General features: G+C 35.4%; 1 protein-coding gene across 3 annotated transcripts; it reads left to right on the forward strand.

Moving 5' to 3' along the window:
• The first annotated feature begins 555 nt into the window (after window positions 1-555).
• LOC113712577 (phenylalanine--tRNA ligase beta subunit, cytoplasmic-like) lies at window positions 556-15011 on the forward strand. 3 transcript variants are annotated; one of them, XM_027236060.2, is made up of 19 exons: window positions 556-737; window positions 879-934; window positions 1129-1229; window positions 1894-2023; window positions 2164-2279; window positions 3243-3309; window positions 3736-3777; window positions 4247-4288; window positions 4505-4581; window positions 4870-4996; window positions 5081-5248; window positions 6928-7056; window positions 7153-7254; window positions 9459-9593; window positions 10434-10508; window positions 12295-12402; window positions 13962-14057; window positions 14135-14218; window positions 14706-15011. In XM_027236060.2, the coding sequence occupies exons 1-19, from the start codon at window positions 680-682 to the stop codon at window positions 14772-14774; spliced, it is 1782 nt and encodes a 593-aa protein (XP_027091861.2). In that variant the 5' UTR covers window positions 556-679; the 3' UTR covers window positions 14775-15011. The 3 variants fall into 3 exon arrangements, with proteins under 3 accessions (XP_027091861.2, XP_027091862.2, XP_071923367.1); XM_027236061.2 differs by having other exon boundaries at window positions 879-931; XM_072067266.1 differs by lacking the exon at window positions 879-934 and having other exon boundaries at window positions 599-737.
• The last annotated feature ends 620 nt before the right edge of the window (window positions 15012-15631 follow it).

Raw genomic sequence — 15631 nt, forward strand, 5'->3', positions numbered from 1 at the left:
CTTCATCATGTCTAGATCTTCACTAGAACAGATCCGATACTAACCCAACATCTAGATTTGGGGCATCATATGGTTTCGGCTTCACCCAATCCAAGGGAGTCTCTTTGCTTAGTTTTTGGAATATCTAGGCCCTCAAATCCCTCCCAAACTCTACCCTCTCTCCATCATTGGCTCCTCTTCGCACCCTTCTCTGTCCCAGAAGTCAAAGTATCGCATCTTGTTCCTGATCGATTCTTAGTTGCAAAATTTATAGAGATGACTGACATAACAGAGAGAGGAGCAAAAGAGGTGGGAGAAGAAGGGTGAAAGAAGGAGGAGGTAGGTGGCAGGTGGTGGAGATTGATGGTGCAAGGAGGACATATCAAAAGTTCCTAAAATACCCCTGTTTAGTTGATAAATTAGGAGTTTGATCTATTTTTCGTGATGGCGCGACCGTAGCGATCCTTAATTGAAACCATAATATAAGTTTAGGGATTAAATTGGCCGAAAACAAAAGTCAGGGATTAAATTGACATTAACAAAAAATTTAGGGATAAATTTGGCCATTTTCCCATGAAAGTAACATAAACCAGGGTTTTAGCTTTTTCCTATCGGAAATCGCGAGTGAAGCCACTTAAATAAACTTCTTCTTTAGAACCCGCAGCGGCGCCATATCAGCGCCTCCGCCGACGCCGCCGCAATGCCCACCGTGAGCGTTGGCAGAGACCGACTTTTTGAAGCCCTGGGTCGTACTTACAGTAAGTCCAATAGAATCTCTTACCAATTCAAATCGATTGAATAATACGCGGACAGTGATGTGTATTTCTCGTGGCCTTGTTTTTTTTTTTTTTTTTCTTTTTTTTGGCACATTCTGCTATGGATGATTTCAATCTGAGCAGCTCAGGAAGAGTTCGAAGAGCTGTGCTTCAAATTCGGAATCGAGCTTGATGACGTCGTATGCTCCTTATGAATTTCTTTGATGATTTACTAATTTGCAGCATGCTTTAGTTTCTCATTTGCTATTTATCTGCAAAATGAGAGAAAAAGGAATTTTGAGAAATGATTTTTTAATTTGTTAGCTTCAAGTTTTGAGATATATAGTGGAAGAAAGTTTCAAGCATGTTTTGTTGTGCTTATGTGGAAATTCAGACAACAGAGAAGGCAATTATAAGGAAGGAAAAGAATTTGGGAGAGGAGGAAGGGTCAGAGGATGAAGAAGTAATCTACAAAATTGAGGTGCCAGCGAATAGGTATATGTAGAGAATGATATTCATATGTGTATTTGCTTGTAGGATTTTTCTATTCTTATTAGGAATATAAGAGGGAAAATTTTGGAAAAGAAATGCTTGAACAAAATCTTCATAAAAAGGTGCAATTTTTGGTTATTTATATCACTGAGATTATCAAATGTATGTTATGCAAGGGAATTTTGTACAAAAAATGGTACAAATCATGTATAACTGTAGTACATTTTAACAATTGATGTCCTTAATAATAAATACACAAATCCTGCCTTCTTAAATATTTTTCTTCAAGCACACGATTGTTCTTTGAGGTGCACCATTTGTCTCTGGAGCTCACCCATTGGAAAGTTTCTTTAAATATAAAATATTGGGAATCAATTGCACCAAAGTATTTTGTTGATCTTGGTCTTCTGACGCTTTCCTGGTGATCATACACAATTAATGGCTTCATTCCTCATAAGTATGTCGATGTAAAGGTTGCTTGATTAATTAATAGTAGATCAGAAATGGAAAAATGGTTCCTTAGATGTGTTCCAGTGTTGGTCGTAGATAACTTTAGCAAATTTTAGGCATTTTCATTTCTCTAAAGGTGCATATATTTTGTTAACTAATTAATCTCTGGAAAGGTAAACAGACGTATCATTTATTTGTATAATTTGATGTTATGCAGATATGATTTACTTTGTCTTGAAGGGTTGGCTCAGGCCCTTCGTATATTTAATGGGCTTGACCCGATTCCTACATATAAAGTTGCTGGTATAAATAAAGAATCATTTCTCGAGATGCATGTAAAATCAGAGGTATGTGTTTTCGAAAACTAAGGAATTTTTCCCTATATTAGGACTGCAGTTGCAACAACTGGTAGATTGTACTTCACTGTTGGAGGGAATTATAGTTAGCATTGTGTAGATCCTGTTGACATTCTTGTTTGTCCTTCCAGACATCTAGGATACGGCCATATGTTGTTTGTGCAGTTTTACGAGATGTAACATTTGATGAAGCCCGCTACAACAGCTTTATTGATCTTCAAGATCGGCTTCACCAGAATATCTGCCGGTAATTTGACCACATTTTAAGAGATACTTGACAAATAATTTTTTTAGCATGTCCTGATAGTCATATCCAATAATGTGGCAGTGTCACTATATACTAATTTTGGAAATTGATGAATCTGATACTTAGACATGCACCCCTGCTTGAGTAATTGTAACATGGAAAGCTAGAAGTGAAAGAGAATATGACCAGATCTACCCCTGGGGATTCATTTAACTCATAGATCGTAGAATTTGCTATATCAGTTGGTATCCTTGCATCTGCTGCAGAAATTTCTCAATTACTGTAGCTGTTTGCCTACTTTTCTCTAGCAACCAAGTGGTTACAATTTCCATGTGTTTCTTTTAAGAATCCACAAGTTGAAGATTCTGTTTTTCTGGTTCACAAGCTAGACAGATTGCTAGAGTATCCTTCTCTGGTCTGGAATCTCTCTTTCATTTTTTCTGTGCTGTTGTCAGCCAATTCTATTTTGAATGTGGAAAATTTGGATTTTCCTTCCATCCTGATCTTTGGCTTTGCCATGGTAAAAGACTAAAATTTCTGTCATCAAACCAATTGCAGTTTCAGATCGGTTAAGTTGGTCTTCTTCCATTTTATCATGTGGGTTTGTTGTGGTAAATGATTCTTTCTTTTTTTTTTTTTGGTATATTTGGGGTTTGATGGATCTAAGTTTCTTATGTATTGCTTGTCTCATGACTGGGAGCAAATTAATCTCCATAAAGACAGAATATGTGTTAATTATAATTACCACATTACCTATATGCTTTGTTTTACAGGAAACATACTAATTATACTTAGTGATGCCCGTGTAGTTTGTGCCACTGAGATTTGAATTGTTGAATTTGTTCTGATGCATGCAATTCTCTTGAAGCTTTGGCTGCCATGACCAATACCCTTTATATATTGCAACGGCTTTTGAAGGTATTAAACTTTTGTTTTCTTACTCTTCAATTGTTCTCCATTTAGGCGAAGAACATTGGTGGCAATTGGTACGCATGACTTAGATACAATTGAAGGCCCATTCACATATGAGGTACACTGTTTTTTTGTTTCCTGTAGACAGATTTTGACATAATAGATGTCTTTATTGTGCGTATACTTGGTATGAAAATTGATATTAGTTTAATATCTTTATTTCATTAGTTTAGATTTCTGTTATAGAGCTTGTTTGCATGCTTAGGAGTTAAAATCTGTAACTCATGCCTCATGGTTAGAATATAACTGAAAGTTTGAATTTCCAGACTGTTTCTGCTACCTTTTTGTGGAGTAGAAGTTTGAATCTATTGAAGCTTGACAGACAGCATGGATGCTTCCCTCTTGTAGTTGGTTGAATAAGCATTCTGATAATTCTTTTCTTCCTGTTGTGTGGAGGAGTTGATGTATGTTTAAAATATATTGTAATTGTGAAATTCATGTATGTTGGCTCTTGGTACTTACTCAAGTTTCATTTCAATTGTAGGCTTTGCCTCCTTCAGAAATTAATTTTGTGCCACTGAAGCAGGTAGGACCATTATTTTCTAGCTTGAATCTGTGTTTTGAGATTTCTGAGTCAAGACTGGATTTAGTATTATTGCAACAACAAATTTATGTGGAGATCCAAAAAAAGATATTGGATGGGAACTTTGTGATGTCAGCTCTTGAACGAACCATTTCTTACTGGTACCAAGGTGTCAAGTGATATGGTAAATCCAATATGTTTTTGTAAAAATATCTGCTGATATGACATAAAGAAACCACCTGGGGAATTAATGGTATTTTTCTGTCAATAATGAAAGGCAGATGACAAAGTTTCTTGTCTAATTCTTGTTATCTCTGTGTGGTTTTGTGTCAGTTTTAAAGAACGATTTCTAAATGCGCCTGTTGAATTTTCCTATTATTAAACATGTTTACTTGGTCCGAATACTTTTCAGCTAGAAGTTTTTCATGTCATCCATTACTATGACTGATTTGTGGGTTTTGTGTTTGTTTAGACAAGGAAGTTCGCTGCCAATGAATTGATGGAATTCTATCAAGTAAGCAATTACTACTAAGCAATTCTAGGCTTCTCTTCGATCTTATTTTTGTTAATGTTCACTTTTGTATTCCATGATTCTTTTCTGTAGGCATTATCCAATTTTTCTATTGGATTATTTTGATTCGTGTGGTTTTTCTATACTCAAACTTTTATTGGTCTATGGTGGTCATTGATGCAAAGTTTTGACAAGTTGCTTTCCTTATTATATGCGCAGTCAGATCAAAAGCTGAAGAAATTCTTACACATCATCGAGGGTTCACCTGTTTTCCCTGTCATATATGATCAGAACAGGTAATTACAGTTTACTAGTTCTCAATGTTTATTATATGATGGCACTTGCTTGTGCAGCCTTAGGCAATTGGTTTCCTCACTGTCCAAATTCTTTTGTTTTCTTTTCAATTCTTTAAGAATGATTAAACTTCCTGAGGTTCTGTTAGGTAATGTGCTTTTTGGAACAGTATAAGCTCCATGTATCTCATATTTCTCCTGGTGTTAGAAGTTTAAGTTTTGTCACTTGTATGCTGTTTGTCTTGAGAAATTTGTTTATGGTTTCTCTGATGTAAAGAAACTCTTCTGCAGAACTGTTTTGTCTTTACCCCCAATAATCAATGGTGCTCATTCTGCCATTACTTTAAAGACAAAAAATGTTTTCATTGAATGCACTGCGACTGACTTAACAAAGGCCAATATCGTTTTGAACACTATGGTAAGAAACTGGAGCCCTTAGGTGGTGTTCGTAATTGTCTTGTTTGGTTCCTGCAAGTATTTTTGATTGTGCATCGTTTTGCAGGTGACCATGTTCTCAGTGTATTGTAAAGAAAAATTCCAGGTTGAACCAGTGAAAGTAATTTACCCTGATGGGAAATCATATTCTTGCCCTGACCTATCAGTCTACCACATGGATGTGCCTTTGTCATACATAACCAGAATAGTTGGAGTCTCTTTGCCAGAGAAGGAGGTATTATGTTTTGTGTCATTTGTTTTCTGTACTCATCTTTGCTTAATAATCCTGAACTTGCATCCTCTTAATTACTAGACCATCAAACTTCTAAATAGATTGGATACATTAACTATCTTCAGCAGTAAATTTGTCTGCCTTTTCAAGTGATTTCTTTTGCTGCACTCAAGATGTGCGACGAATTGTTGTCAACTACAGAGCTCTTCTTTCCATTCTTCTGTCTCTTCCCTCGTCTCTGAGCTAGAATAGCTTCCCTTTCTGGTTTTGTAGCTACAACATGACCTAATGCATTCAACTGCACATGGTTTGAAGCGTTACCGCCTCTTACTGCTTTTTATACAGGTCTTTTTATGTTAAGCAGTTGTACAGGCTAGACTCAGAGCTGATGGGTGGGTTTTCAATATTTACATATAATCATGAATCATCATTTTTTGCTAGTGTAATCTGGCAGTAGTTGCAAAGTTTGTAATCAAATTAAAGAGCATCTTCTAGAAGTTGCTCCTTGATTCCTTGAAAACTGGAGCTTTTTGAAGTAGCAACAGGTCAGTAAATGAAAAAATATTTTCTAATGTTTCTTTTATAGGTCAGGTCAAAATGATTTTAAGGGTTTTAAGCTGACTTTCATCTGGCTATCTTTTCAAGTTACTATTGTATGTTATCCTCTGTTAGCAAATAAGTCTTTCTATTAAATTGGTTATTGCCAAATTGACAGTGATGAGGTAAATTCAAATTCATGAACTTGACAGGTTGAAATTTTTGCTGCTTACGGATGTTGAAGATTTCATTAAAATTTTCCAAACTTCTAAAAGGATGTATGTGCATCTTATATTATGGCCTAGCACTACTATGCTAAGTTTTTGGCTGCCAGAAGCCTCAATAGTTCTGAGATTTGTGTTCCTGCTTTTCTTACTCATGCCTTTTTTTCATGTTTTCGGGATGAGGAATGAAATAAAAATTAGACATATGAAACTCTCTTCGCATCCACTCTTTTCCAACCCACTTTAAAAGTTGTGATTGGCTATACTTCCTTAAAACCAGAACTTAAAAAATCTGCTTGTTCTAAACTTGTTTACCAGGTTCATTATAGATTCAGTTTAAGGGTTTGAAAAAGTTTGATTATACTAGCTGAGTTTGGATTGTTAATGTGCAATTAACTGTATAGTTGTGGGATTGTAACAACCTTTAAATCTACCATATGTTTCGGTTAGAATAAACTCTATCATGATAATGCCTTGGTAGTGATATTCATCTTGATATGTTCAAGTCTATGTATGTGTCACATTTAGTCACAGGTATACAAAAGTCTGGCTATATACATTATTATACATCAATTATTCTTATGTACATAGATCCTTGTCAACCAGAATCTATTAATACACACAAGAATGATGAATTGAATACTGCACAATGGCATAAACAAATACTCGAACTAAATGATTTTAAATAAAAAATAAATCTACCTGCTTGCATTGTCTATAGATTGCATGATGCACAGTTGGATGGGATAATCACTTCCTCTTTATAGTCATTCTTTCTGTTTAAGAACTGCATCCCACCCACTATTTAACTAAAGGCTGGAAAATAAGAGGTGCTTGCTGTATATTTTTCTGTGTAAAACTGTGTTTTCATGTTCTGGCCACCTACATCCTCACTAATTTGACAGGGTCAACTTGTTTCAGGTAGCCAGTTTACTATATAGAATGCAATTAGAAGCCAAGCTGTCTATATCAGGAGATGAAACGGTCAACTTTACCGTGTCTGTACCACCTACCAGAAGTGATATTCTGCATCCTTGTGATGTGGCTGAGGTAGTTTCCTGACTTTTTTTTCCTTTTTAAGACTAATGCACATTATTTGTCATTTTATAATATCATTAATTGACTATAGCTTTCTTGTTTCTCAAGGATGTTGCAATAGCTTATGGGTACAATGAAGTACCCAAGACAAAACCTTCATCTTTGAAGCCATGTTCGTTGAATCAGCTGAGTGATCTAATCAGGATGGAGGTAATGCTTATGTCATCCCTTGTGTTAGTCACTGACTTGATAAATTAAAGAATTTTTTTTTTTTTGAAAATTATACCCTCATTTGCTATGCTTTCATGTGGTTTGATAGCCAATTTTGACAGATTGGCAACAAGCACAACACTTTTGCAATTGGGTGGGGAATTTGGAAAGCAAAATATAATTTTGACCTAAAGTGTGTGTTGTAATAATCTAGTAACTGTTAGGTTTTTGCTCTAATTTTAGAGAATGATGTCTATTGAAATTATAATCTGTGCTAAATGTAAATTTATGTGGATACAGTGTTTTTTCCTGTTGTGTTAGTAAAGATGGTCTCGGATGTTTCACCTTCTAAGCCTGTTCACTTTGTTAGAGAGGAATATTCTCTCTTTACTGTCTTTCTTTTTGATATGTTGGTGTGGGTTGGAGAGAGGGGAGTTCTCATGACTTAATATGTATAATATGTGACTTATTGGTTTTTTCAAGGTTGCTACCTGTGCATATTTTGGTATCTGCTGTTTAGAAATGCTAAAATATTGGAACCTGTTAATATCTAAATTGTGCTCTTGGTGTTTCAATTAGACAAACCATGCATCATCTTTGATGGGTTGTGATTTGCCTTATTTTTTTGCTTGCAAACAACTTAAATATATGGGGCAGTACACATCCGTTGAATTCTGCTATAGTAATAAATGCAGATCATTTTTCTTTTAATGACAAAATTATGGTCATTTCCTGCGACAATTTCGTATACCAGCGATTCCTTCCCAAAATATCTTTACTCGTGCGAACAGCCACTTTTGGCTTCATGGTTAAGTGTTTCTGACTTCCGATTCTTTTTTTCTTTAAAGGTAGTCATGCACTGACACAGAGATCATGAGTTAGAAGTTTAAACTGAAACACAAGTTATGAAATAAGCCACTGGTACAATGCCATAAAACAGATTTTTTTTTTTCCTAAAACCTTGAAATCTACCCTTATGTGAGCTTTCTTACAGACTAGATCGCTATATGTCTTTTCTTTAGTAAGTTTGATGGGAAATATCTATTTGTTTATAAATCTTGTTACTTGTCATCTAACCACCCGTATGACGTACTTAATGGTTGCCAGCATGGCTGTTAGCACCGCCTCAAATGCCAGCATCGAGAGCCAGATCTTCAAGAAGCGCTGAAACCTTTTGTGGATTGAACATGGGTTAGAAGTGTATTTAAGAAGGCAAAGAAGAACTGGTCTTGCTTCCTAAAAGTCAAAGTTTAAATGTGGTTATGCTTATTTTACATCACCATAGCAAGGGAAGAATAAAGACAGCTACAGGTGGAGAGAGAGAGAGAGAGAGAGAGAGTGAGAGTGAGATGAACTGCTGTTTTTGGGTTGCAACAGGGGGGCTAGCTGCTAGCAAAATGGTGGTGCCAGTGAGACACAAGTGGTGAGGGAAACATAATTGATTCATGTGTTAAAAAATGAAGATACTGGAAAAGTGGAGAAAAAAAGACGAAGATAAAAGGAAAAGAATATAACCTTCTGTCCTTGCTTGTGAAAATAGTGCAACTGGACCCAAGGGAATGTTAGTGAAAGATTTTGATTCTGTGGATGAAACCATGTTAATGTCTTTGACTCTAGAAATTCCTGCAGAGAGCTAGAGTAGTTCACTTGTGACAAGGAGGAGTTAAACCAATTATCTTAAAAGGTAGTTGGACTAAGGGCTCCTTTAATTTACTTTTCATTGTCTCTGGTTGGGGGGGAAAAGATGGATATTATATAGTTGTTGCTAGATGTATTAGAAGGCAAAAGCTTCTCTGGAATTTTATCGAAATTTGATACAAAGTTAAGTATATAATTTCAATGGCCAGAAGTGTAAAAAGTTTCTCTTGGTTCTGTATAAGCAGAAAGAGTTAACAAGGGAGGTTATTGTTATTTGAAAAGTAAGAGCAGGTGCTTGTGCGGGGAAAAATCTCGGGGAAGGCTGTTTTGCCTTAATTGGAATACAATGTTCAGTCGTGCTTATCTTGAAAATACCTAGTAGTTTGAATTTTGCTGAATTGATTTGCTATTTGGTTGTCCTTGTGGTCTCCCATGGCTTTGCATAATAATACATTTTTCTCTGTAGTGTGGTCATATTTTCATTAGTATTGTTCACGTGGAATATGATTTAATCAGTTCCATGATTCTAACTTTGGTTTCGTTTCTTTTTTTGCTTTACAATTCAGATTGCAATGGTTGGTTTCACAGAAGTCCTAACATGGATACTTTGCTCATATAAAGAGAATTTCACCATGCTCAACCGCAAGGATGATAAAGCAACAGCAGTAATCAATGGAAATCCTCGTTCTGCTGATTTTGAGGTTGGTTTTATTTATAGTGTGATCACGTAAAAATTTAACATTATGGTGTTCTTGCTGACTACATATAATGGTTTTTCTTAAAGTTTTTTTTTTGCTTGGATTTTTCCAAATTGGTTTCCTGGTCTGGTAATGTGACGCAAGAGTGGAGATCTTATGCAGTCTGTTTTAAAATGTGTATTGTGAAGTTTGACAGTGATGCATGTTGACAGTAACCAATTTGTGTTATGTGTCTTTATGTCATTTTATAAACATTAGAAAAATAAAGAAAGGGATGAACAGTTATGGAAGATCTCCTGCATCTTCATGGTACCCTTTGCTGAGAATTGTGACATCTAGTTTTCATGAATAACTTGATGGTTATATTTGATGTGTTTAGAAGGGAACTTAATAGGCTGCGCACCTCCTGTAAATAAGAAATGGGAGTGCTCTTGCCAGTCTTTTGGATTAGCATTGTGGTTCCTTCTAGTTTTCAGTATAGTCAGTGATCTTCTCCATTTTGTTGAGTTGTGCCTCCGAGAGATACATGATACAGCTCTTTTGTTTCTATGTACTCTGGAAGAGTTTAAAAAATATGAGTTCAATAGCATATGCTGTTTGAACTGGGAAACTCCATGATAATGATTTTTCAAGAGGGCAGATATCTAAAAGGCTCTATCAAATTTTCTCTGTTGATTTTGTAGAAAATCTTGTTTATTCATCAAGTGATTGGAATGGATTCATTAAATTAGTAAAAGATTATTCACATAGCATCCCCCACTTTTCACTTGCAAAATGGTATGTATTTGCTCTTATCTGCCACATTCGTTCTCAGCATGGTCTGCTGCATGTTTAAATCTGCAGGTGGTGCGCACCAGTCTCATGCCTGGCATACTAAAAACAGTTGCACACAACAAAGATCATCCAAAACCTATCAAGGTAAATGGCATTATTTGCTGGTCCCTGCAAATGCATAATTTAAATTAACTTTGACATCATTGTAATGTTTTACTACACGTCTCAAGAAACAGAAGTATGAAGTGGCATTAAATGATAGGCTCGTCTTCTGGGTTCCTTTCACTCGCAGATGATTTACTCAGATGACAGTAACTTATAGGTTTATGAACAATAATAATAACATCTGCACCGAGTGCACTAAAGCGAGGGGCTTAAACGTGAAATCAGATCTCAGTGCACTAATGTCTGAAGTGTCTCATGCTCATTTGTATAGCCTTATTTTGGAATGTCTATAACTAAAGATGCTGATGAATAAGAGATTCTAGCATAGAACAGTGCAAATAAGTGCACCAAAGGCCAAAGTTTACAAACTAAAGTGCCATAACAAATAACATAACCATGGTTAGAGATATATATAATGCGAGATATACCAAACAAGCAGTTAAACTTCAACCAGTGAGGAAATTTCTTGCTACTGAGTTTATTAAATGAATGTAATATTGAGCTTCACGACTTCATCAATTATGTATAGAGAATTGAGGCTTAACCTATTTATAATCAGTTATGCTATGCTTCTACACCAAAATGATATCCCACTACTCACTAATCTAGGCTTAAGAAAAAACAAGCAGAGTTCTTATGGTTCTTAAGAAAAGCAAGGCCCAAAAAGATAGACAGCAAAGGATTAGAGCTTTCTGTTTTCCTTTTCAATAATAGTATATGTTTCAGCATTCCTTTGCACTTAGTGTGCTTTTCCAGCACCTGAGAATAATGGCTGACTTTGGACTCCAGCAACTGCTAGTTTGCACTTTGCTTTGTTTTGTGCTTAAGCATGCGCTTTGCTTTGTTTTGTGCTTAAGCATGCGCTTTTGACCAACACAAGTGGTTGAGCAACTCTTGTGTCCTCACCACACACGTGGCAGTTGAGTGGTGCAGAAAAAGTAGTAGGTATCCCGAGGACATCATCTGAAAGCCTCAATGGTAGTAATTCAAATTTTAGATTTACCAAAAAGTTGGTTCAGTTCTTCCCTTCCAAAAATCAACTTTAAATCAAAGTTCCCTACATTGTTTCTCTAAATGCTATTGATTTGCTTTCACCTTTCTCCTTTTAGTTTTTGTCAACTCTTAAGTTCTAAGAACTAAACTTGCGAGCAATAGAGCTTGGAAATGGGCTAATGTGAAATCCATGTATCAATTGATTGCTAGCCTCCTTTAATGAATAAGAACTGTAATTTATGACCATAAAAAGCAAAAGATTAGTAGGTGAGGACAGAATTAAATAGACATTTATTTTTTGTTTGGAGATGGAAGTTTGGTTGATTGGGATGTGCTGAATTTTGAACATTGGTGACTTAGTGGTTTGTAGATGGAGACTTTAGGGTTGTGGATTAGGCTTTTAAGATATGATTTTGAGGTATCTCATATATTCTTGATCCTTTTTTTTTCTTCTTTTTTTTTTATTTATTTTTACTTAGTCTGTTTGTCAGTGGATTGTTTTTGAAAGACCAGGTAACTTTAAACACCTCAATTCAAATGCTTGAAATAAGAACCCAAGGTTCCTCTGTTTTGGCCTGGTGGGTTTTAGGATCACTGGGATTGGTAGGTATGTGCTTTGGTGAACCGGTCAAACTGATTGATTTGGGCCAGATTTTCGTAGGACTCTGTTGTAGGCATTAACATTATGCCTGTTGCTGATTATGTTGCCATGCACACATTCTGGATATTAATTGTATGATCGAAATTTTCTGATACTTCATTATCATTTTAGATATTTGAGGTGGGTGATGTAGTGCTATTGGATGAGTCAAAAGATGTTGGTGCAACAAATCGTCGTCACATTGCAGCTTTATATTGTGGTGCTAATTCTGGGTTTGAGGTAATTGTTCTTTCCCATAGTATAGTTGTCATCTAAAAATTTATATTTTTAGAATACATGTGATATTTTTTGGAGAATCTGACCTTTGCTTGAAAGTATGCCATGTTTCTTTGTGCTTGGAAACAGGTAGTGGTTTTTGACCCTTGTGTTAATTTATTTCTACAAGGTGGTGCAAGTACTATACAATCTTCAGTTTTGTGCTTGATGTGTTTGTTGGTGAAGGCTTGAAGAGGGTGTCTCTGCAATTGAATTACAAGGAGATTTTTTCTTTCTGTGCAAATTATTGGATACTACGACTAATCTGAACAATTATTATTTTTGTTGTTGGAACATCAACTGCAGCTCAAGCTGTGCCTGACAAACGTAATTTTGATAATTGTAGGAAGAAAGTTGAGCTCAGCTACAGAAAAATTCATTTGAGCTTGCTTTAACAATTAAACAAAAGTTCCTGGAAGTCTTACTAATTTATCATTGTTTTTTTATTAATGCATTGGGATTGGGAAGGTTTCCAATGAAAGGGGGAAACTGTGATTATTACATATTTTAAGGAGGTGGGAAGGGTGCATACATGTTATTCTTTTTTCTAAGCAAGGTGATGGCACAGGAGGTCAGATCTTAGATGGGAGAACTGTGCTGGTGGAGATGGGGGAAGGATAGGAAATTTTGGTGTGATATTTTGGTATGTAAATGGGGGAGCACATTTTTTTTTAATCTGCCTGGAGGAAGGAACAAGGTGTTGGGCAGACTGCTTGGGTGTTTTTGATGTTTGTTTGTGTTTACACAATTGTGGATGGCTCTAGTGGGCATTAGCTAATTACTGTGATGGTTAAAAGTGTGTTATTGAGGGACATGATATTCCTTTCAAAACCTGAACCTTGAAATTTAAAGATTAAGCATGTTAACCGTATTTTATATTTTTACTTTTATTTTTTGTTTTTGCCATTATGAAGATTGTTTTTGTTTGCATCTTTCAGTTTGGCTTTTGCATTGAAAGCTTTTACTGCAGGCATTTATGTAATTTAACAAAAGATACTATAAAATATTGGGGCTTAATTTTGATCAAAAGCAACATTGAAACTGAAATTGTTTGGATTAAACTGTGGGAAGTATTTGATTTTGAGAAACTCCTTTTGCTTTTATCTCTTTTTCTTTCCTATCTTTTTATTGAACTTTGTGTTTATCTTTAACTTGGCCTTTGGGGATAGAGTGGAGAAAATTCAAAATTTCAGCATTTTGTTCTACACGAAGATGCTGCTTGTAGTTTTCCAAATCTAAGAGGTTTAATTGTAACATGGACAATTTTGAAGGGATCTATGCATGATAGTCTTGCATCGGGAACTTCATGATTTGTTTATTTTGTGAATTTCAAGTATCCAAATCCAATAAGCCACATGATATAGCTTCTGGCCATGGTTTACGAAATTCATTTGCTTTTCATCATCACTATTTTCCAGGGCTTTAAATTCATCATTCATGCGATTTTTCAATCATGATATTTATATTGCTGAAGTTGTAAGTGGCAGCCTCTAGATTAATTGACTTGATATTTTCTTTTGCAGCTGATACATGGTCTGGTAGACAGAATTATGGAAGTCACTGGAACACCTTTTGTATCACCTGGGGATGATGTGGGCTACTATATCAAAAGTGCAGATGTAAGGCTTATTGCAATAATTTCTTGAAACTACATTTCTGCAGTGTGATATATATGCATTTTGACTGCTTGCTGTAGGAGCCTGAATTTCTTCCCGGTAGACAAGCAAGCATCATTTACAAGGGGAAGCAGATAGGGACCTTTGGTATAGTGCATCCAGAGGTATGTCACTTGACATTCAAGTGAATGCTTTGTAGGTCAAATTTAAGGTGCAAGAACCAGCTGCCCTTTTCTTGGACTGATTGATAGTGAATAGGCTACTAAGCTTGAAGATCTTGAATATAAGTTCTATACAGTATTCATATAAAGCGAGCTCATTTTGAGGCTGCATCATTTCAATTTTTGGTGTGGTGCATTTGGTTTTACTAGTCTAATTATACCCATTTATAATTCTGTAGACACAAGGTTCAACACTTAAATCTGTATTCTTAATCATATATCAAGCTTCCATGCCAATTTTTACACCTGGTTCACTATACATAAATGAGAATGCTCTTTTAGCTGATTCTATGATCTGTATGCAATTTTTTGTTTCTCGAGGCATTCTGTAATTAACTGCCACTAGCACAGAACGTGACTATAATTCTTTGTTGTATTTGATGACTATCAATATTTAGTATCCTTTATTTCTTTATCTTGTGGATATCAGGTGTTGCAAAACTTTGACATTCCAGATCCGTGCTCCTTCGTCGAGCTTAACATGGAGATCTTTTTGTAGGGATAGATCTTCAATATCATCTAAATATGTATCTCTTGTATTCTTCCTAGAACTTCATTCATAGCAAGGCTACGCAATTCATACTCTATTTCCTGTAATCTGTAGAATCTGTTCTCGGGCACCTGGTATTGATGATTAGTCCAGGAGTAGACGCTCAGTTTGAATTTTTTTTCTTTTTTTTTTTCCGAATAGAAAAACGGTTCTCATATAAAGCTACTTGTGCAACTGTTTCTGGTATCCGTCACTAGATCGGAGTATTCTCCATTTTTAATTATTAATATCTAAATAGTTATATCTAGAGATCTTGATCTAAGGATGCCAGTGTTTGGCGAATTTATGTAAATAATGGCAAAAGAACAAATCATGACAAATTTGATGTTCCGGAGAAAGTAGTTTCTTAGCTTCTTAGCAAGGGTCGCTGCAAATGAGAGCGTTGAACAAAATTGAATTTATATTAGCTTTTATTAAAATATAAGTCGCACAACTTATAGGAATATATATATTTTTTAATGTAAGTCGCATGGTAATTTATAGAAATATAATTTTTGGCGCCATCATTGTAGATGCTAGCATTCACATTTGATTAGCCTAAGTTTCTAATTTTCATTTCTGTTTACTGTAGAAATCGATATGTTTTTCGTAGAATTTGATATGTATTAGTAGCTAGTAATTTAACAATTTCTTCAAGGGATATACCTGCTGTGGATGATGGTTGTTGTTGCTGATATTGATGTTGAAGACCTATGGTCTTCCTGTATAATTAAAGTTGGAGTTGTTCCACCATCCTTGATCATACATATTTGAATAAGGGTTATACCACATTTTAGACAGGGCTGGAAAACCTCCAAAAGTATTGA

The sequence above is a fragment of the Coffea arabica genome, chromosome 10e (genome assembly GCF_036785885.1).
Source record: "Coffea arabica cultivar ET-39 chromosome 10e, Coffea Arabica ET-39 HiFi, whole genome shotgun sequence".
Classification (NCBI taxonomy): domain Eukaryota; kingdom Viridiplantae; phylum Streptophyta; class Magnoliopsida; order Gentianales; family Rubiaceae; genus Coffea; species Coffea arabica.

What these genes read in the sequence shown, in the direction of transcription:
- LOC113712577 (XM_027236060.2), top strand. Translation starts at nt 680, where the DNA reads ATGCCCACCGTGAGCGTTGGCAGAGACCGACTTTTTGAAGCCCTGGGT. An exon ending in TCTCTTTGCCAGAGAAGGAG is followed by an intron (nt 5,249 to 6,927) that starts GTATTATGTTTT and finishes AACTTGTTTCAG; the next exon opens with GTAGCCAGTTTACTATATAG. An exon ending in GTGATCTAATCAGGATGGAG is followed by an intron (nt 7,255 to 9,458) that starts GTAATGCTTATG and finishes TTTACAATTCAG; the next exon opens with ATTGCAATGGTTGGTTTCAC.